General features: G+C 52.3%; 1 protein-coding gene across 4 annotated transcripts in view; it reads left to right on the top strand.

Moving 5' to 3' along the window:
• The first annotated feature begins 261 nt into the window (after window positions 1-261).
• LOC121445237 (synaptopodin-like) overlaps window positions 262-23,046 on the top strand; it is a 30,237-nt gene continuing 7,452 nt past the window's right edge. The window contains exon 1 of one of the 4 annotated variants that reach the window (XM_041647276.1): window positions 262-398. In XM_041647276.1, the coding sequence (XP_041503210.1) occupies window positions 347-398 (52 nt within the window). In that variant the 5' untranslated portion in view covers window positions 262-346. Of the gene's footprint in view, window positions 399-5,637; window positions 5,777-17,978; window positions 18,141-23,046 lie in introns of those variants that run through there. The other 3 variants (XR_005973904.1, XM_041647277.1, XR_005973905.1) reach the window with 3 other exon arrangements.

The following is a 23,046-nucleotide window of genomic DNA, read 5'->3' on the forward strand; positions in this document are numbered from 1 at the left end:
CAAGGAGAGGGCCATAATGCTGGGCCCTCACTTCCCACCCCCAACCCTTGGACCCAGTGAGGGGAGGCCTGCCCCTTGCACCTTCCAGATCCCGGATGGGAGCTACAGGTGCCTGGCTCTGGAAGCTGAGGAGAGCAGCAGTGAAGATGGCCAGCAGGGAGAGGTGAGGCTTGCGGACCTGGAAGAAGATGTGGCTAGCAGACACAGAGCCAGCCATGGCACGCCACAGCTATCCAGAGCCTCAGACGTAATCCAGCCATCCAGCTGTTCCAGGGAGGCACGAGGTGGGTTCCAGCATGGTGACAGGACCAGCCATGACTGGGACGTGGTACAGGCCCGGAAAGTGATGACAGTCGGTGACAGCACCAGCCCTGGGTCCAGGGTGGCCCAGAAACCAGGTAAGCTTATATCCCTTCTCCCTAGGGTCATAGAGAACCAACCCCACAGGCTCTTAATCAGGGACTTTTAAAGCATGTTTTCCTAGGCTGTTTGACAATGATCACAAGTCTTCCAGCTGTCCGGATCTCCAGCTGTGGGAGGGGGCACCTGGGCAGTTCCAGCTCTTTGTCAAGGAGAAGGCACCAATAGAAAGTCTATCTTTCACTTGGTTGACAAAAATCTCACTCGCCCCTCTCACCTGCCCTTTAACCATCGTAGCAAGTGGCTGTGAAGTCCCAAGCAACTGGCCCTTGGGGAAAGACCCTTCATTAAACCTCCGAGCTCAGTGGCAGCTCTAGACAAACACCCTGACAGAGAGGCCATTGCCTCCCAGGTGCTGGCAGGGTAGAGACTGAAGCCTTCCATGTAAGATGACCTCAGTGGGGAAACTGAGCCTCAAGAGTAGGAGAGTGTGCCTCCGGGTCCCTCAGCATATTGCTGGCTGAGCTAGGCAAAGGGTCCTTTCTCAGACCTCAGTTCTCCATCTGTCAGAGATGAATGACAAAGGCAGAAGCCTTGTCACCTGGATTGTAACAAGCGTCAGTGACAGCTTGTGGAGGGAGGAGGATCATCTTCTCCCGGGCAGGGAGGGAGGCAGTGAGAGCTGGAGTGTGCAGAGGAGACAGGATAGGCAAGGGAATCTGCTTCGAATCGCCTTCACTGCTGGCCAGTGCCAATGGAAACGCCGTAGTGGGTTCACACTGCGGGTGGGGTTGGCCGTGAGCTGAGCCACCATCTGCCCAGGCAGGAGAGCTGCTGCCAGCAGGTCCCTAGGGTGCAGAGTGTGTGTGGGACAGTCCTGGGAGGGCTTGTGCGTCAAGAGAGTGAAGGAGCACTTCATTTCTCTGCAGGCGTTGCTGACGTCAGAGCTGGCACTTCACCAGCCTTCTCACCCACTCTGCTCTCGGCAATAATTCTCTCCAGGCTCTGATCATCTCATTTGGTCACAGTCTCTGCCCAGGCATGGGTTATACAGTGAGCTGGGCAGGAGCAGTGAGGGGCCAGCAGAGCCTCTAAACAGGGAGGAGGACCTCAGAGTCACCCTGAGTATGAATGAACCTGAGGACCATTGTCACTTGTTCCCTCCCCTTTCCTGGGCCACAGCTGGGTCAGGAGGCAGGGGTGATGGTGACAGGTACCATCAGCCCGGTGCTCAGTAGTCAAGCCCTAGCAAGTCCCTTTGGTGAGCTCATTATTTTTTTTCCATCTGTGAAAATAGAATAAAAACAGGAGCTGTTGAAAGGGTGCCATGATTTTAGCTGTAGCTATGTTTTGGAAAATTTACAATGCTCTGGGTAGGTGTGTAAAGTGAAATGGAAGCGATCATTACTGGCTGAACAGCATAACTGCCGTTGGGCGAGCGCTGTGCAGAGGCTGCTGTGCTAACGGCTTCTGTGTATGGCTTCCTGCAGTCTCGCAGCAGAGCCCATTACGTGGATGAAAGATGGCGGCTCAGCTGTGTAAGTGACTTGCCCAGGATGTGACGAGCATGCTCAGCCATGGTTGTATGGCTAAGGGCCTTGGGCTATCAGCTATGATTCTGTTCTGAAATCGTGCTTTCTGAAGATGCCCTGGAATGGTACGGGTGGGATGGAGAGGAGAGAAGATCACTTTTAATGACCTTGTTGGCATCTCGCGGGCTATGGGTCATTTGGTGGGATCTCACTCTCTGTCTTACTGTAGCTTTCCAAAGAAGGGCAGGTGAGACAATGGAGACTCAGAGATCCAAGATGCACAGCCATTGTCAGCCCTGAGACTTGGTGCATCCTTTTCAGGAACAGCCCAATTCATTTGTCTCTTTATGGTCCATCCAGTTGTTCTGAGCATTCCAGGGACAAAGGGGGCAGGAGTGGCCTCAGGAGGAGAGAAAGGAGGGAGAGGTAAGACTTCTCAAAGGAAGCTGGGTCTTGCTAAGAAGTGGAAATCTGGGTGGTCTTGGATCAAGTCTCAGTGGTCTTCCTACTCCCTGGGGATGGGGAGTAGCAGGTCCCTTCCCTCTGCCTGGAGAGTCTGAGGGAAGAAGCCTGGGAAGCTGCCAGGTTATTAGCAGCTTAGGGCTTCCTCTCCAAGCTTCCTCTCATTACAGAGTGGATCATAAGCATCTTCAGACAATCACACCCATCCTTCCGCTATTAAACCTGACTTTCTGGAGTGCTGCCTGGCAGACTGAAGTCCAAGCCATTCATCTTCTGCCTGGGGCACCTTGCAGACCTTTATTTGGGATCAGTGGTACCAGCTGAGCTGGGCAGAGCAAGGCCTTTGGCAAACAAGAAGGGGCTACAGCCTCACGTTCAGGTTCTGTGTCACCAGTGGCCGAGAGAAGTCTGATATAGGGAAGCGACCAGGCTTCTGCCAAGTACTAGGTGGTCCACGAAAGAGCTCTCCTCTGTAGCCATCTCTCCACACGGTCTCAGCCGACTGTACCTGACAGGGGATCAAGTCTGCTGTGTCGATGGCTACAGTAGGAGAGAAACCAAAAATGACAAGTGTACAAAGTCACCCAGTAAATTGGTAGCAAAATCAAAGGGTGCAACCCCAGGCTTCTCTTTTCAGATGCTAGGCTCCGTGTTGAATGTTTTATATAGATTACTTCACTGCACCCCCGAATAGCCTTACGGAATTCAGATCGGCCACTGCTGTCTCCTCCTCTTCTTCTTCTTCCTCCTCCTCCTCTCCCTCTTCTTTCCTTTTATTTTGAAGCAGTCTTGCTAAGTAACCTTGCTGTCCTGAAATTTGCCAAGGAACTTGTGCTGACCTTGAACTGCTGCCTCTCCCCTGTCGGGACGGGACGACAAAGTGTGTCTTCCACACCCAGTTCTGTTCTTTTCTTATCTTTGTTTTACAGGTGAGGAAACTAGGCTCACAGAATTTAAGAGAATTGCCACATTGCAGTCCGACGGCCTGTAGGTGGAGAAGTTGAGATTTGAACCCTGTGAGGTCTTGGACCCATGCTTCTAAATCCTCTTTCTGCTGCTTTGTTTCCATGGAGACAAGGAAGCAGGCTGTGTTCTTCCACCCACCTGGGGCTGGAAAACGGTTGTTCAGGCTCTGAGAGTGGGTGGGCGACCCAGCCAAGACGCATTCCTCTTCTTCAGATGTAACAGGGAGACCTGGGAGCCACTGCCGACCCAGCTTCTCCTTTGCAAGTGGTCGTTTGCTGGGGAGGGCGACCTAGAGGATTCTGGGTCTTTGCCACTCTAATAGATACTACCTGGAGCCTCAGATGGGGAGGAGAATGGGGGTAAGGGTCTAGAAGGCAAAGTGAGTCTGCCCTGGCCACACCCATCTTGATCAAGCAGAGAAACATCTATTTTATTAGGCAGAGAGCTGACAGAGTCAGGTCAAGGTCAAGGAGCCGTGGTCAAAGCCCCTGTCCCTTAGGCTTCTGGGAAAGAGCAGATGACACAGGAGGCTGGGAAGGGAACCCCACACCCTGGTGACTTTAATAAGAAGAGGACATTGAAGAGTACTGCATACAGGTTCACTTAGTAGTATCTTGTCCCCCACCCAACACAACAGCTTCCTGTGCTGTTCGATCAAACTTACATACCACATACATCCATAAACACACGTGTACACCACAGTGTATACATACCACATTCTCGACAAACATTCACCCTATGTATGTCCTTTTAAGTTTATACATGCGTGAATGCCATCAAACCCTGCACATATATGTGCAATGGGCAGACACTGGCATGCCCCCCCCAACAACCCCTCATCCCTCATACCACACGGTACATGTGGACAAGTGTCTCAGGTTTGTTTGTATGACTCCCATCCCGCTGCAGGTCATGCAGACACAGATCTGTGTTGTCACACAAGAACAGTTTCCTGTAGACAAGGGTTAAACCATATCCCTTTCTCAGTCACAGCCTGTCCTCCAGGCACGGCCACTCTTGCACATCCACCATCAAACACCCACATGCAGGCAGAATCACTTTCTCTTCTCCTTTCTTTTTCCCATCTCTTTCTCTTTCACAGCCACCCACACAGTAATCCTAGCCTCTCTCTCTTCCTCTCACCCACACACTCTGTTTCCTGGATTTCCACAGGCTGGGGTGTAGTCACCTCCCCAGTGCATGCACTAGAAGAAAGCAATCTCTTGCCTGGTGCCCTCGCTAGGGTAGTATCTTGTCCCCCACCCAACACCACAGGCAAAAGTGACCACAGATCTGGGAATGCCCTGAAGCCCACAAAGCCAGACAGAGGGATGGAAGGGGCCAGAATGGATTTATCTCCTCAGTCACCCAACCTCCTGCACTCAGATCATACCCACTGGGGACACGGTCAATCTTAGACCTGAACATCTTTGGGTCTGTGTTTTAGAGGACCTTGGTTGGGATGGGTGTACATCAGTATATTTCTAAGTTCCTTTATCAGAAACCTAAACACTGTTCTTGGGGACAAGTGACACTGGAGCCACTCTGGCTGCAAGAGTGTTCAACCGGTGTGGTCTTCCTTCAGACTTGCTGGGGATACAGAGGTGCTTGTTAACCAAGCCCACCAGCAGCTCCCCACGGGATCTGCACTGGAATGTGAGTCTCTGGACTTTCAACAGCTGTGTGTGTGCCGTTCCCAATGAAGCAGAGCGACAATTGCCATGGCCTCTGCTGAGCTCAGCCTAAACCGTGTTCTGCAAAAGTTAGGGAATCAAAGCCACACGGCATCTCTGCCCTTATTGCTGATAGCTAATTAAGTCGGGGGAGAATAACGGGTTGGCGACAACCCGCCTCAGGAACAACCCTACTGAGGAAGAGAGTTACTCTAGTTTCTGGGTTGAGACAAGTCGGGTGGGGGTGTCATGGTTATCACTTGAGGGGACAGAATCTCAAAGACAGATTTTAAAGGAGGGTTGTAGGGGGAGGGAAAGAGAAAGTGGCAAAGAGATGGCGGCGCATGGAAAAACCGAGTGAGAAAAAAATGTAAGGGCAGAACGGCAGACCTAGAGATGCCAGTAAGATGAGGAAACAGAGCGGCAGGGGAAGCGGAAAGTGAGATGAATAGTGAGGTAGAGAGGAAAGAGCCGGAGCTCCTGGAGATGAGGTCGGCCACAGGGGATGGGGGTGTTGCACCCCGGGGGCTGGGCGGGGCTCGGGAGGGGCGGCGCTAGGGCCCAGGGGAGCGCACAGCAGGATAGCGGCGCCCGCCCAGCGCCCGCGGCTCCCGCTCCGGTCCCCTTCAGCCTCCAGCGGCCAGGACCTCGCTTCTGGCGCTGAGCGGGCGCCACCGCTGGGCGGGGTGCAGGGATCTCGGGGCGGGGCTCACGCTTGGACGTAGCCAGGTGAGCCAAGGCGGCGGCGCCCGGGAGCTCAGGGACCGTGTACTGCTGCTGGAGGTGAGTGGGGGGGCTTGGGGTTGGCGAGGCGCCCAGTGAGCCTCGCCCTTTGCCACCTGCGCAGCTACTCGTTCCTCCCCGGAGGAGGTGGCACATCTGGTCTCCAGTCCCTGCACTCAGGGGGAGCTTTGCCAAGTTGCTTCTACAGAGCCTCAGTTTCCCCATCTGTGCAGTGCAGGCTGGAGAGATCTCAGGGCTCTCCAGCAGCTCAGAAACCAGAGGACGCCCTGTCCCGGGGCGCTATCTTCTCCGGCTGTGTGAGTTTCAGCTGTGTGTCCCTTTCCGCAAGCCTGTCGATGTGGGGGGCATGCAGCCCCCAGGCTCAGCCATAGGCACCAGCCCTAGCTCTGAGACCCTGGCCGCTCTGGGAAATTCGGTTGCAAGACCCAGGGGCCTGTGGGTGAACCGACGTGGGCGCCTGCGGGGGCAGCAGAACCAACTGTGCCGGCGGACACCTCCATTTCCCGCGGGCCAGAGGGAGCTGCAGTAGTGCGGGTGCGCAGGGTAGCCACACCGCTACACAGCTGGGACCTCCAGGGCCCAATCCCACCAGGGGAAATCAAGACCTTTATAAAGTGCCCCTAGGGACTCCTGAGCCATCCTCACCGCACTGATTTACTACTCCCCCTTTCGCTTAATTATCGGAAAGGGCCAGCTCTTTTCTGACACTGCGCTGTGGAAAGAGGGGAGGGGGAATCTCCCGCCTAGGGCCTTGGAAAGACCTCTGAGGAGGAATCTAGGGGAAAAGTCTCCACGTTCTCCCTCAACCCCAAGTTCTGGTCCTAAATCTAGGTGAAGATAAGGACCCCTGTGTTCCATCCCATCTGGGTTTTTTAGAAGCTGAGTAACAGCTGAGTGAGAAGCCGCAGGTGGCATGTCCCCACTCCCTCCGGTCCTAAGTGGCAGGTGGCCCTGCAGTGAACAGCCTTGTTGTAGGACCTTGGTGTATCCCTCCCTTCTCCAGATCTCAGAGAGGTAGGTGGGTGGGCCCTGAGGGGGCAACTGCGTTACCACGGTGGCCCTAGGCACAGTCAGGATGTCCCACCCTTGCTGCTTTGGCAAGAGGGGGATGAAATCTGATGCCCGTCATGAGGAAAGGCTACAGTGGGGTGCCTTGCCTGTAGCCACCCTGCCCTGTCACTGACCCAGACATGGCCCCCAGTCATGGGGGTAGGGAGACTGATGACTCCCCCCCCCCTCGCGGGAAGCCAAAATCCCTGTCTGGAGTTGACCTGCTTTTGGATAGTTGTAGCATCATTAAGTTTGATGCTGGAAGAACTAACAGCAAATATTTGCTACTAAGCCACCAAGGCTTGCGGGCTCCAATTTTTAGCCTGTCCTCTCTTTGCAAGCCACACCCTACCTCTTGCACCCTTTAAACTAAGTTAGGACTGAGTCATTATTTGTACAGGGGGAAAAAAAAAAATAAGGCCTTTAACCCTTTCCCTCCCTGGCCTGCTGTTGACCCTCTACACTCTCTGGCAGGTAAGGTAGATGGTTTTCTTTGGTTGTGCCTGGTTTCTGGCTAGCAAGCTTTGCCCCCCACCTCATCACAATGAAGTTAGCCTATGGGCTCCCTTTAATGGACGCCTTAGCTCATCTCCATCTTCTGAGTAGGGGAGACTGAGGCCGGGGAAGGGAAGAGTTTGTTCAGATACTTCTGCAGGAAGGCTGCAGAGCTGGGGGTGGGGTGGGGTGACACTTTAATAATAAATGGGAGGGGCACAGTGCCTTCGGGCATCTGGTGGAAGGGAAGAAACACAGGATGTCTTTCTCTGCCCCCTTCTCTACAGTCTTCAGGGCTGATTCCCAGAGGCCTGCTGGGTGGGAAGTTCATACTCCGCACGTGCCCTACTACTAAGGCTGCCTTCCCACATGGCTAAACACACCTCCAGCTCAGGGGCCTGGCCTGGGAGGCACCTTTTCCTTCAGGGCAGCTCCTAGGCTTTCAGACATGAGCTCATCGGAGTAGTTGATGCCAGGAAGGGAGGGACTGAGGGGAAGCAGTCAGGGCTGCCCAGATCAGGATGCCATGGGCTCGAAGAAGTAGAGTGGGCACTGTTGTCAAAGACTTTCCAGCTCTGCCCCATTGTGATGAGGAAGCAGGGTTAAAACAGGCCAGCAGAGGCCAGCAAGCCGGGAGAGGATAGGAGCCAGGCTGAGTGCCCCAGCTATAGTGTCAGGCTGACCTCTGCTACCTGCTGCCTTGCCAAGTAACCTTAGTTAAATCCCTTGCCTTCCTGAGACCTCAGTAGCCCTGGCTAGCAATGAGGCGGGGAAGGGCACATAGGAACTAGGCTGGAGTAGAAAACCGATTCTGCACTCAGGGAGCTTGCTATACATTTGTATCTGCACATACACATGTATTTGCACATATATATGTATATATACAGTGTACATATGTGCACGCACACATATGGTTGGGCCTTTTTTGTTTGTTTTTTGAGACAGAGTCTCACTATATAGCTCATGCTAGTTTGGAACTACTTGCTATATAGCTCAGACTGGCACTGTGCTGTCTTACCCGGCTAGAAGCTAGAAGCATTGCCTAAATTTTAAAATTAAATTTATTTACTTATATGTGTGTGGGGGGACACATCATGTATGTGTGTGTGCAAATACACATGGTATGTGTTGGTACCATGTGGGTCCCAGGGACTGTACTCAGATCATCAGGCTTGGTGACAAGCACCTTTATCTGATGTACCATCTCAACACAGATGCTTTTATTTTAATTGAGAGAATAAGACAATAAAAAGGGAATGGGCAAATCAACAAGGTAATTTCACAAGGTGACGGAAGGGGGATTGTAGCGGGGAAAGAAGCCTTCGTTGAGATGGAGAGCAAGCAAGAGGCTCCTTTTGGAGGTTACTGTGGCATGGGGGTCTGAATGGTATTTGAAGGGTGGTCAGGGCTTCTTGGAGGAAGCATGTCCAGAACGGGCCCCAGAGTCTTTGAAGGCACTGGTCTGGGTCTGGGAGGGTACTGCAGAGGATGGTGAGTATTCCCCCTCAGAGCTGGGTGCGGGTGGTGGGTGCTGGCTGCAGGTTGTACCTGCCCCCACCCCACTCCTGGCCTCCTGGGCTTTAAAATGCAGGCCATAGGAGTTGGTCTTGAGATCTGGCCAGAGGGAGGAGGGCTGATCTGCTTCTGGGGAGGCTCTTTGAGTTAGGCCAGTGTGTGTAGAGCGCCCTTTGTGAACTCTCCCCAGACACTGGGGCTCAGTTGTTACTCCGTGTGACTGGAGGAGGAGTCGACATGACACAGCTCCCAGGCCTTGTAATTCCAGAGGCTTACCCAAAGCCCTTTTTCTGGAATGAACTCTTCACCGACTGGCTGCTGCCGACATTCCATCCCCCTGGGTTCATCTTTTCCATTCAGTTAGGCAGCCCACTGTAGGTCTGTGCTGACCCTGCCCTGTCCTGCCCTGCCCTCCACCTCCCTGGGTGCCACCGTCTATCTCTGTGTCACCTGCTTCCCGAATGGCTGGCACCTGAATCTTGTGGTCAAACTTTGGGGTTTCATTCCTGCCTGCCTGAGAGTTTGTAAGCACATTATGTAACCCCTCTGGACTCCTGTTTCCTCATCTATAAAACAGAGACAATACTAGGCCTTGTCGTGTTATGAAAATGGAATCAGTAGATGGTGAATGCTGAAAAAAATGAGCTACTACTTATTAATAGTACCTCCATGTTTTGATCGCCATTAAAATAGCAAGCCCTTGAGCAGGTGGCCTGTCGCCCAAGGCTCCTGAATCTCCATGTAAATTTCTTCTTGGTGTTTGGCCAGGGTGTTTTGGAGGTAGCAGGATGAACCAGCACAATGTATAGGACTGAGCGTCAGGGGTAGCTCACAGGCTAGTGGTCTTGAGCAGCCCTTTGCTTCCTTTAGGCTTCAGCTGTAAGGAATAAGCTGGAAGGATGGGAGGGAACTTAATTTGTAGAACCCCAAAGCATTGACTTGTAGTAAGAAAGAAACAGTTAGATGAAACCGTGGTTGGGACATGGTGGGCTGACATGAGACCCTTGTGTCTAGTCTAGAATAAGATCTCTTGGAATGAGCATGCTTCATAAATAAAAAAGCAGTTTGTGAAATTTTTTTTTTGTTACTGTGTTTCAAGAGCTCTGTGAGACCAGCCTCACTGTTTTATGAATGAAACCTGAGGCATAGAGTGGCCAGTTCAGTGAGCACCAAAGACAGACCCCAAAGACCTCCAGCTTTACTACTGCATGACATAGTCCAGAGAGGCCAACCCACCTTCTCCAGATCACACAGTGTGTCTCCTGATTTTCATTATCTCAGACCCTCAGGCCCTGGCAAGAGGAGTCTCCTGGGCTTTGGGGCCCAAGCCTCTGACATTGGCCTATGAGCCAGTTCCTTCTCCTTCCTTTCCTGCCCTTCTTCCTCGTGGGTAGGTAAAGGGTGATTAAATGTGCTCTGTGGGTACAATGGGGAGGGGTAGCCCTGCCAGAGTGAGTGTGGTTAATGCTGCAGAGCTTGCAAGGATGTCAGTGCCTGAGCTGTAACAAGCCGTGCAGTCCGGCCTGCCCCAGCTCTGTACAGATAGGGAAACTGAGGTCACCACCCAGACAGTTGGAAACGCTTCATCCTTGGCCTCCTGTATTGTCTTCTGGGCTACTTAGGGCTTTTGGGCACCATGGAGAGCTAGGACACAGGGCTCTTTGAGAGGGTGGGGTGGGGAGGGTACTGATGAAAAAATAGACTGTCATGTGCACAAGGGCCAGACGTGCCACCACCCAGCCTCTGGATGGTTGGCTTCCAGGGATCCAGCTGCTGGGCTCTTCTCAGGCCTCCCGCTGAGAGCCCCATCCACCTCCCCTGGCTCTGGGCCTGAATCCACATGTGCCCAGCCCCGGCTCTTTTCCTCTCTCTCTCCCTCCAGCACTCCTCTTAGCATCCAGTCAGATGGTGCTCTCATTGAGCCTGGGTGGGCCCGAGGCTCAGCTGTTGACTTCTAGCTGTGCCAAGGAAGTCTGGTGTCACCATGTACTGGTTGTGTGGCCTCACATGAGACCCTGTCCCTCTCTGGGCATTATGCAATGATAGAAGAATCGGATGAGTGAAAGTTCTTTCTTTGCAGCTTTGAAGTCTTACCCGGGTTCCTTCTCTCAGGAAAACCTGGAGGGGTGTCATGGCCTGTAAAAGCCACTACACCTCAGAATGCGCAGGGCTATAGGGCCGAGGTCTCACCCCCAGTCATCTTGACAATGCTGTGTTTGTTTGTTTGTTTGTTTTAGCAGCTTCTCTAGTTGAATGAGATTGCACAGTGTCAGGGAGGTGAAGGCTTTGCTGTAAGGGTGTGAAGAGTTCACTCCTCTCTTCTTTTCTCCTGGTCAACAGATGTTTATCCGACCCCAGTGGTAGTGTAGGCATGGGAGGTCACACAGCCAATGTCCCTGCCCTTTTAGGGTGGGGCAGACTGATATTAAAACAAACAGTAATGGAATCTGATGAGTTCGAAGAATAGTCTGAGGACGCTATGGTGAGAATGTCACTCCCAGGGGTAGAGCATCTCATCACCTGCAAGCACCCCCAAAGAAGGAAAAACATGGTCAGAAAGTCACAGCTGATAGATAGACAAGGGCAGGAAGAGCTGAAGGCTCTGAAAATAGCGGGGCCAAGGCTCTGAGGTGAGAAAAGGTGCGGCACATCCGAGGAGCCATTAAAGGCAGGCCAGTGAGGCTGGAGGGCTAGGAGGATGAGGCATCCCAAACAAAGGTACATCATGGAGCAGTGGAGATAGTCATCCAGCAATGGAGCCCCAAAAGGATTTGAGGGGGATGCTGGGAAAAAGTCTCCTGAAGCTGTGCCAAAGACTGCCTGCGTCCTCTTTCTTGTGATTAGGTGCTGTCAGTGGGCCCCACACTCAGCTACTTCATAGCCCGTTGCTCACAGAGCATCTGGAGCCACCCCACCCCACCCCCTCTCTGCCTGGATCGCTGTGCTTGTTTCTGAATGGACTGCCCTGAGCGGGGTGTGATGGTCCAGCAGCCCTAGATCAGAGCAGGTCCTTGGGCAGGCAGCTCAGAGTCTCCTGAAGCCAAAGCCCCGGGGTGGTGTTTCAGTTGTTGGTGCTCTCTGAAGCCCTTTTCTTGGGACTCAGTTTACCAATTGGTGCCCTAGAGATTAGGTTTATTTTTCCTCTGCTCTCAGAGCGGGGCACGAGGCTGCAGTGTCAGCATCGCTGGAAATGCGGGTTCTTGTGCCTTGCCCCTTGCAGCTCTCCCCCGTACCCCGGTTGCAGCATGCGGTCTAACAGGTGCCCTGCATCACTCCCCTGTGCTTCGGAGCATGAGGACTGCTCCAGACCTGCCATCTTCAAACTGGGAAAGAGTAGATGCTTCCCCCGTCCCCAAGATTCTACATATAATATTCCCAGGTCTCTTTTTTTACTCCTTAAGAACTTGCTCACTGGCCTTTAAGCACCCTTAATTCTCTGGGGTTCCCTGTCTTAAGAGTCTGGAAATGCTAGCAGCGAGGGCAGTTAGCAGGCCACAGCCCTGTGACATTTTTCCTGCCTGTTCCCATTTGGTGTCCTGCCATCTTCTCTTTGGGATCCCTGAAAGGGTAGCTGGTACTATTCTTAGCAGGTCAGGGTGGAGAGGAGAGAACATACTGGTACATTATTCATGCCTCTTCGTCTACAGGATTACACTATGGGCTCCCAGGACATGGCCTTTCCAACATGGCCAGTGACCCTTTGGGTAAAACCAAATTATAAGGGATTAGTGGATCAGGCCTGAGGTGCCAGAGCCTCTGACTGGAAGCCACAGGCTGCATGCTGTGAAGTCCTAGGAGGTAGAATGGCCTTCTCTGGGTCCTCTCCCCACCTCTAACTTTTTAAAACTCTTTTTTTGAGACAGGGTCTTGCTATGTAGCTCTGGCTGGCTTTGCGTTTATGGCAGTCCTGACCTCTGCTTTCTAAATTCTGTGGGTACAAGCAGGTGCCACTACACCCCAGCCTCTGCTTCAGTTCCTAGAATGACGTGACAGTCCCTGCTCTGCCTGTATTTCTGATCAATGAAAAGAGCTATGAAAACCACCAAAGTGCTGTGAGTAACTAAAGGATGGTTTATGTTCGCTATCCTATTTATTAAGTTTTCTATTTTGCATACAAAATACGTAGGTTTCATCGTGGCATTTTCATGCCCAGCACTATGTACAGGTACGTGTCAATAAACAGTGCTCATACCCATCCCACATAATAATTCTTTTTACATGGTTAATGTTATTAAATGTGTTTCTGGTTAACATTAAGGAGTCATGTTATAGGCCAGACCACAGTCTAGGCACTATCTGTGTTTGCTAGCTACAAACGTAACTTATGGGTTGATGTACTCTTATGGTCCAGCGAGTCTCTCACCTGGCTGTATACCAGATGCTGGGGCATCTGGGGTGACAAATGAGGATACTGACGGTGGCTGCCGACACGCTCAGTGCCACGCAGGTACTTCACAGGGCTTAGTTATTGTAGGGGCGGAAAGAGGGACATTCTCTGGAACAGTGTGGTCTCCTGGGACACTCCAGCACCACGTGGTAGATTTTAATGCGTCCCTGAAGAGAGAGGCTGTGACTGAGGTGCAGAGTCATGGATTTCAAAGCATACCATTGCATGAGCACGGTGTACTTCCGTGTGTATGCCCGCAGGTGCTCGTGTGTCTGTCCTGCCCACTCTGTTTAGTGCGTGCATGCCTCTATCATGTGTCATGCAGATCTGAAGTGGGCAGAGCCTCTGTGTGGGAGCCCGTGTGCCAAGGCAGAGGTGTTGCCACCCGCTGGAGTCTGTCCAGCACTAAGGAAAGAGAAAGAGATCCCAGAGAGAAGAAAGTAGACACGATTCCCTGATCGTGTGGGGGGTAGCACAGGCTGTCCCTCTGCCAAGCCACTCGTTCTTCCCACACACCCATGTCTCACCCCCACCTCACGGCCTCACTCAGAAGCGCTTTCTCTAGGAAGATGACCTTGGTTGCCATAGTTAACTTTGTAAGTCGTTCTCCCCGGGCTCAGACTCACATGGATATTTATTATCTTGCCCCCTTATTAAAATTCACATATTTTTTGTGCTATTTCTCTTTATGGCCATGAACAGTGTCCGACCCTCAGTTTGTGCAATAAATATTGGTTGAATTCAGGAGTGTGTACTACCTATTTTCTTTAAATTGTCCAGTTATCCTCTCCCTAAGATACACCGGAGGCCACTGGCTTGGAGTTTGTTTTCTGGGACACATTTGAAATTTACATAGCAATTAAGAAATTAAGGACCGAGTGCTGGGATTGGAGGCGTGCGCCACCCATTCTCAGCTGCTTATCCTTGGTTTATCGAGGAGGAAGTCAAGTGGAGACTCAAACTCAGCGATTTACTCAGGGTGGGTGATGGGCGACCTGTTGCACAGTCATACGTGGAGGGGCGGGCTAGCTGGGGGAGGCGCCAGCTGACAGGATGGGAGTGTAGGCAGGTGCTGGAGATCCAAGGTTGACTCTAGCCTAATGCTGTAGGGAATCCTCAAACCCTTCAGAGCCTCAGTTTCTTTGTCTTTAGAATGGAGGTGAGAATACTTACAGCTCACGAGGATAAAGCAAAATAGTGAAAGAATGATTCTACATAAAGGAGGAAGAAGACCCAGTACAGGATGTGGTGGGTGGGCGGCTACTTGAGGAACAAGGGCACTTAGCCCCTGACAGGTTTGCTGAGGTGACTACTGGTGGCTGCCACACCACAGGGACTCCACTATGTCCAGTAGCTATGAGCAATTCTGAGTTCAAGTTTGCCCTCGTACCCGTTGCGAGAGGAAGCAGCAGGCCGCATCCCAGGAATGGCACGAGGCAGCGCTGGGTTCCCATGCTGTCTACCCCGGCGAGCAGCCCGAGAGCCAGTGTGCCTGTGCCGTCATTATCATTCCTCCTGTGTTTTTTTCTCCAGGGTTATTTATTTTTCTGAGGGGAAGGAATGTGGGGGAATTTACCACAGGGCTGGCCTTCATTTTTTTTTTTTTTCGGCTGCACAGCAGCCTCTTCTATATGAAGGAAGCGGCAGAGAGACAGATGGCAGAGTGGAGGAGGCAGAGGGTCCTGGCTGACTGTGGGACTGTGCTGTGTGCGTTATATAACCACCCAGAGGTTCAAGGCCGAGCCCACAGTGCATGTAGCCCAGGGCAGAACCTCCAAGTTCCTGGGCTCCCGTGAAATGATACCTGGCTCACTGCATGCACACTGGACTCCAGGCAAGCCTGCTGTCATTTTGCTTCGTCAAAGTCTTCTTCTCTCCATTTTGCTTTGGGGCGTGGGGGTGGATGGGGCCAGACTGCCTTTAGTCTTCTAGTCTCTGAAAACTGTCCCTGTTGCTTGGAGCATCCCCTCATCGCTTCTTACAAAAACCGAAGGCAAATGCTGTCCTCTCCCAGGGAGCCTTTGGCTTGGTCTATCCCGATTGCTCGCTCTCCCAGGCTCTGTGTTCTCCTGGCACTCCATGGAATCTTCTTCTTGGGTTTGACACAGAGACTTGGGGTTTCATCTCCCATTCCACCCACAGGCTTGCTGTTCTTTTTTCAGGCTCCCCTCACCCACTAAGAATCACTCTCCAGTCTAGAATCCAGATGAATCTGGAATTTGACTCCAGGGCTGAGTGACAGAGCAGGAGTGAAGACACAGAAACCTTGGCTTGTGGGGATGCTGATTCTTGGGTCCACACTGGCCGAGTCCCGCTACCCATAGTTCTGCCTGGTCTGAGGCGTTTAGAGATGCTAAAGGGGAAAGGCCTCAGCTTTGTGTAGTGCCCAGAGTGCAGCAGGCCCTGACGAGCGCATGAGGGAAGTTCTCTTTCCCATGATGGCTCGCCGCCTTTGTGTCTCTGGACCTTTGTGTCTCCAGGGTTAAGCATCTGGTCTGTCTTGTGCTCCTGACTCTTCCAAGAGACCTCATAGCCTGCAGGCCAGCCTTGCTTCTCTTGTAGGTTCTTGTCACCCTAGGCCTGAACTTGCTTGTCTCTGCTTACCATTTTGGGTTTTGTATTTCTTTTTTTCCCTGTCAGATAGGGTCTCAGCTGTGTTACCCTGGCTACCCTGGGAGATGTGACTTTCTTAGCATCCATAGGGGTAGGATTAAAGGTGCATGCCACCATGCCTGCCCTGTTTTGTTTCTGTTTTAAAATGTATAAATTTGGATTTTATACATGTAGGTGCTTTGCCTGCATGTATGCTTGTGCACCATATCTGTACAGTGCCCAGGGAGGTTTGGACAGAGTTTTGGAGCTTCTGAAATTAGAGCTATTGATGATTGTGAGCCATGATCAGTAAGCTGTGGATCTCTGAGACACCTCTCCAGCCCCTGATTTCTGTTTGTTATTGATGTTGTTGCTTCCTAATAACTGGTCGATTTTTTAACACAAGGGCTTACTTTGTAGCCTTGACCAACCTGAAACTCATAGATATCTGGCCGCCTCTGCCTCCTCAGTGCTGGGATCACAGGCTTGTGCCACCAGGCTGGCTGGGGTTTTGTTGTTGTTTGTTTTGTTTTAGACAGAGTCTTATGTAGCCCAGCAGGCCTCAGACTTGCTGTATGGCCAAACACTGAACATCTTATCCTCCTGCCTCCACCTCTGATGCTGAGATTAAGGCTTGCGACTCTTTCACATAGGGCTAGAGAATGACTACATGGCCTTTGTGCAAGCCGGACAAGTGCTCCATACTGATCTGTGTCCCCAGCCCTCTGGCTACCATTTCTAAGATTCTGAAACCCACCCGTTATACATTAGTAATTTAGCCGATAGAACAGGCAAGAGGGATGCTATGGCAGCCAGGTCCTGCCGGGATCTCCCAGCAAGCCGGGGTCAGCCAGCAGTGTTTTTTACCTGCAGAGATAGCTGCCAGCTGAGCTGAGTCTGTCTTCCCTCTTCTATCTGTGCCTGTCTGATGCCCTTTTGACAGAGAGGGTGGGGGATGACCAGGAGTTCTGGAAGAGCCCACATCCGATGCCTGCTGCATCCTGTGAGTCCTGTGCCCCCCAGCTGTGAGACCACTGGGCCTGGTTGAGCAGAGAACGCTACTGAGCTTGGAAGTTAGGGAGGACTGAGTAGTGCTTCCTGGATGAAGCAGCAGCTGATTCCGGGGTGTATGTGAGTACTCTTTGCAGGTGGAGCTTGGCTGGGGGAAGTGGTGCAGGCTTGGGAATCAGCTTTGCTGCTCAGCATGTAGCCTGCTCTGTCCCTTGCCAACCCTGAGACCTGGGATGGGTTAGCTAGTCTTCAATACCCCTTCCTCCTCATTTCGAAACTGGCCACCAGAAGCCATCCTTTGTGAACTGCTGCGAGGACTGGAAGGAAGACTTGAGCCATTGTTTGCGGCATCTGGAGCTCAGTAGGCAAAAAGTGGCAGTTGTCACCCTCAGTGAGAATGTGGGCAGGGCGGGATGCAGGAGTGGAGCATGTGTGCCCTGCCCTCAGGCTCCTTCAGTCTGTGGGGGACAGAAGACCCAGACCCTGGATGCCGTGAAACAAGCACTGGGAGGGACACCCTGAGTGATCCGCTGCTCCTGCTAGCCATGTAACTTGTTCCAAGCACCTCTGCAAGGCCTGTCTTCTCTGAGGTAGAGGTGAGGCCACTGCTAGCCTCGGGGCTGCTGTGTCGAGAGTGAAGCAACGCCCTGTCATAGTTCCGGGCAGACAGCTTTTGCTCTCCCTGAAGTGAGACTTCTCCACTAGTGATGACTAGTTTAAAACACGGACAGGCAGGGGAGGCTTTTGGAAGGGGCCAATCGCATTCAAATTGGGTGAGAGGCTGGGGATGTGGGGCACGTAGCAAAGGCAGAAAGTAGAAGGCTTCAAGTGGAGAGGTTTGTGACCCTGTTTCCAGGCAGGAACTCGAGGGCAGGGGTGGGAACTGGGAGCCACTGTGCCCTCAGCCATTGCCAAGGACACAGAAAAAAGAGAGTACTTGTTCTCTCAAGCAAGCTTTGCTGTCAAGGACCCCTGAATGACGGGATGAGAGGACCCTTCTGGCTCTGCCATGGCTTGGGGTTCTGAGCAGGAGAGAAGCATGGGGCTGGGAGGGAGGACAAGCGAATCTGGTGAAGCTGGCTGCGTGGGGTAGGTTGATTGGCGGGGGAGAGCCTGGGGGTGGAGAGGCCATTTAAAAGGCGGTTGCAGAATCGTTTTCCTGATAAAGAGCTGGGCTGAGTCATCTTCTGTGGAGGAGAGAAGTCATATCTAGCTCCTCCGGGTACTGTCAAGGTGGGATTTTTCTTCTCTGTATCAGCCAGAAGCTTGGCTGCCTGTCCTAGAGGCTTTGGGAGCAGAGGCCAGCGGCAGAGCATCCTGGGGAAGCTGGCTTGCAGGGAGGACCCAGTCAGAGTGAGTAAGCTGAGCACTCAGAGGGGCCTTTGGGGTTGGGACGTGACTCAGGGCATGTGGCATCCCCTGCCTGGCCTGTTTTTCCTTCCAGTGCCAGGAGGCAGATGGGGACTTCTGCCAGCCTGTTAGTAGCAAGGCTAGAGCTGGCCCTAGGGATTCCCACTCCTGTCCCCTTAGCTGGCAGCCCTCCTCTCCCAAGTGTGGGTCGTTCCAGAGGGAGATGTGTCGGTCTGGTCTGTATCCACTGTAAGAAGGCATTCCCCATGCTTCTGCCATGGATGCATCCTTCAGGGTCTGTGTCACTTCCCTCTGTGTGGGGAGGATGTGAGGCTGGGCTGGCAAAGGGGCTAGGTTATTACTCAGACCTCCTCATCTTCCTGCCCCAGTCAAGCCAGAGGTTGTATTGTGGCTGGGACATTGGGTCCTTCCTGACCCCACCAGGGGGGCAGTTTATCCAGCCTGTTTACCCGTCCTGTTGCCAAGGCTCCCAGGCTGCTACAATGGGCTGCCTCATGCCAACCTCTCTTCCCACCTCTGGCTCCCATCCTACCCACTGGCCTTGCCTGGACACTCCCATTGACGGCAGTCGTGTGGAGAAACATTTCCTTGAATTCTCAGTGCCCTGACCTTCTGCTCTGGTCTTTCTTCCCCTGCCCCAAATCCCTTCCTTTGGTTCAGACAGGCAAAGTGATAGGCAGATTTGGGGAGCTGCCTACAGGAGGGGATAAAGACCAGGGGCTGGGGAGAGGCTTGTTCCTGCTAGAGCAGAAGCCGAGCTAGGAGTTTACTGACTCTTAGCCTTATGACTTTCCTACTCCAGCACGTTTCATAGCCTATCATTCGTTTCTATCTTAGTGAGAATAAGTTCATCGGCTTCTCCTGAAAGGGAGCAGTGATCGGAAGCAGCTGAGGGGCACTGAACGGCTGGGGAGACGGGGGTCTGCAGACTCCTCCAGGAACCCTGAAGCTTCCTTAATGCCCTTCCCACTGAAGCTCTGAGCTAGAGAGCCAGTCAGACTTCCTGATTCTGAATCGCAGCCCTTCCACTTAAAGTTGTTTGACACTGCTGGGTGGGCACCTCTGAGCCTGGCTGTCACCTACACAGCGGGAGTGGCAACAGTGTTATCGTTTGGGGTCTCTGCCTTATCGATGAACACAGCAATGAGCGTGGAGCACTGACATAGGTCATGCGAGGCCTATGTCATGGCATCCCCACCTCCCTAAGGCAATGCTCTGTCTTTGAGCCTTTCTCTGGCTCTACCCCATCTCACCTGACTCCAGGTAGCTCCTCTCTTCCTTTACCCTCCAGCCTTCTTCTACTGAAGGCCTGGCTGTATTCAGGGCTGCTGTCCAGAGATCTATATAGGCCTTCAGAGACCTAGGCTAGAAGAAAGGGTATCATGGCCTGTGCCACAGCTACAGTAGGGGCTGCTTGTCTCTGTGACTGGGGTTTACCTCTGATCTCTCTAAAAGCAAGAAGCAAAATCTTACACAAGTTTGCCATTGCCAGAGATGACATTGCTCTGGGTGACTTTAGTTGGTATGTAGCTTATAACAAGGGACTCCAGGGTTCCTTTGGTTGGTCAAATCCTGCCCTACCCCATCCCATGTTTGTGCAGGGTGACAAAAACTTTCCAGGCTTATTGGCTGGGTTGGCCCCAAACCTCCCATCAAATTCCTTTTTTGTGTCACTGTGGCTGGCCTTGGGGGCAGAGCTCCTCTAGGAGGGGCACTCATTCCCCTCTGGCCCCTTCTGTCATTCCTCTCAGAGCTTAGGGGCAGCTCCAAACTCACAGGAGGGGAGGGCCATTCAGGGCAGGCCGAGCTCTGATGAGCCTGGCTGGAAGTCAGCAGCCTCCTGAGTCACCCACTCTTTGTGATCCTTTCTTTTCCTCAGCCCCCAAGCTAGCTTCTCTCCAAAGACCTTTTACACTGATGTTGGAAGATGGGGCTGGGGAGGGTTGTGGGGGACACAGGCCTGGTCCTGAAGCAGCAAAGGAAGAAGGGAGTGGCAATGTTCAGGGACACGGAGCGGCCTTGATGTTCAAACACCGGATCACTGTCTATCTGCCTTCCACCGTGGGATTCTGCAGCTAGGACGTGGTGCTCCATAGTGACAAGGGCCCATAAAGGTAGCTCTGTAATGTTGGACAGCTCACCTCACTGGTCTGGTCTTTGGGTTTTCTCATCAACACAAAGCACACAATAGCAGTTTGTGTCTTATAGGGTTGCTGTGGGAATCCAGCCGTACATGTAGTGTGTAGTGTGTGCCTAATCAGTGTTCGCTGCAACTGCTGTAAGTGTGTCGTAAGCAACATTGGTGGGTTCTTTATCCTGAGTCCTATGGGATGTGTTCGCATCTGTGAATCTCTGCAGGGTATATCAGGCCGCAAACTAAAGCTGTACACTGGTGTGGTGATGGTAATGGTGGTGGTGATGATGGTGGTATGGTGTGGTGATGGTGGTGGTAGTTGTGGTGGTGTGGTGTGGTATGGTGTGGTAGTGTGGTGTGGTGGTGGTGCTGGTGGTAGTGGTGGTGCACAGAAACACGCCCAAACGTGGAAGCCATTGTAGGCATTTATGGTTGAGAGGCCTGTACCAGTGGGAGGCACACCACGGGAGTCATGAGCCCATTTCAACTGAGTATATAAACACGTTTTGCACACACAAGGGTATAGCTTTAGGGATACAAGGATTGTGTGGAGAACTGTGCTGTGACAGCCACCTCTGAGTTGCTGAGACTCTGTGGTGCTTCTCCGTAACTCCAGAGTCTCCTGACGTGTGTCCTTCAGGACCCTGGTCTATGCAACAAATGTGCTTTGCTGGAAAAAGATTAGATACTGTCTGTCCCCACGAGCCAAGTGGGGTCACAGTGGCCAGTCCTTCCTGGGGTAATATGAGCCGTCTTTGCCCTGGACTTGATGATGACAGACCCCTTGTTCTTGTGATCTCAGGGTGGTCCCCAAATGTTTCTCAGCTAAGGAGCCCCTGACTCTGGGAGGAGGTAAGAGCTTGCCAAGATCATAGGGATAGCCCAGCCAAAGGACTTGGCTTTGGGCCAGGGGACCTGTTTCCAAACAGAGCAGAGGAAGCAGACACTGGATGGTCCACACATCCCTTAAGATGTCCCCGTGTGTGGAAACCTCATCTTCGGTTGTCCCAGGGGAATGGTCTGGCTAAACCCTTCATGTTTTACAGAGTGGGTAGCTGGGGAGGAAGAGGAATACCACAGCGGGGGCAGGCTCTGTGCTGTCATTGTGGCGTGATGGCAGAGCTACAGGTGTGGTGAATGGACAGGAGGATGGAACCAGAAAGCCATGAAGCATGAATTGGACCTGGCCTCCTTGGACTTCTCTGCTAACTCCAGCATAGCAGGGAGGGGGTCTTTGCCCTGGGATACTCTCTGGATCTCAGTTTCCCCATCTATAAAATGGGATAGTGGTGAATTACCTGTCTCCTCTATCTAGGCCCTTCCACCTCTCAAGAGTCCATGAACTCCAAGCCAGGATGGCAAGATGCCTAGAAAGACTGTCCCTGGAGACCCATCAGCCTGTCAGGGCCAGGGCTAATTAGGATGAGTTTGGAGGGAGGGCAGGGTCAGATTCCTCAAGAACTAATTAGCTTCCCACAGTCGGGAAGGAGTTTTCTCAGCCACCGGGTAAGCTATGACCCTGGTCCTAGGCTGATCCCTCTAGCTGCCTGTGACTCAGCTGTCCAGGCAGCTTGGTTTATTCATTGTTCAACAGTGTTGAGTACCGAGTGCATGCCAGCTGGGCATTGTGGACAGAAAGAGAAACGGTGACCTCGCTTAATAGAGGTCCGACCTGTGACCTCTGTCTTTGCCATTTCCCACTGCCTCTTCCCCCAGAAGGACCTTGAACACCATCTTTGCCACCTGTAGCTGTGTGGCCACGCATCTGTCAGGAATCTCTGAACTTTCTCAGAGAAGTTCTCCTCTGCAGTCCAGGCACACAGTGACTGTCACCTGGTACACTTGGGAGAGCAAGATAAATGAACACAGTGGGTCAGTGTGACCGCCACTGACATTTCACTTATGTTAGAATATATGGACTTTTAAATAATTTTCTTTATAAAAATGAGGGAAGCTTGTGGAAGGATATAGAAGAAACTGGCAGAATGGATTCTTGATTTGATGTGGTATAATCAGGGGTGGGGACACTGCCATGGTTACTTTTTTATTTGAATGTGTTAACCTTTCTCTGTCTAGAAACCTACACAGAGACAGGTTTCTCTGTGTAGCCCTGGCTGTCCTGGAACTCACTACATAGACCGGGCTAACCTAGGTCAGAAATCTACCTGCCTCAGCCTCCCAAGTGCTGGGATTAAAGGCATGCGTCACCATGCCTAGTGTGTTAACCTATTTTTTAAAAAGAAGTCTTAGGGGCAAGTGAGATGCTTCAATAGGTTAGAGGCATTTTGCTGTGCAAGCCTGGAGTTTGGGCCTCAGAACCCACGTAAAAGTCGAAGAGACCCGACTCCACTTATTATCTTCTGCCTCCACACGTGCAAAGTGGTACAGGATTCCCCACAATGATAAAGTGCCTTAAAAAATAAATCTTTGTAGCATCTTCCTATAAACCATCAAGCAAATGGCCCTACTCTGAATTTGAGAGTGTAAAAGACCCCCAGAAAAGCATATGGAAAGTATTTTGGGGTTGTTTTGCACATTTGGGACTCTTTAGACCAAACACTGTTCTCGGGGTTGGAGTCAGAAAGGAAAACGTATCAAGCGAGGCCCTCAGAGCTGTGTTTGAGGGGAGAAGATGAATCAGGAGATGTGCAAACACTTGAATTTCAAAGAGCAGTTGAGTGCCAGGGAGGAAAAGCAGAGATAAGACCCGAGACAGCAAGGCCCCTCCAGGGAGGGCGCACTGTCAGGGAAAAG

Source organism: Microtus oregoni, unplaced genomic scaffold, assembly GCF_018167655.1.
Source record: "Microtus oregoni isolate MIOR12 unplaced genomic scaffold, Mior012 000168F_ref0000490, whole genome shotgun sequence".
In the NCBI taxonomy this organism is placed as follows: domain Eukaryota; kingdom Metazoa; phylum Chordata; class Mammalia; order Rodentia; family Cricetidae; genus Microtus; species Microtus oregoni.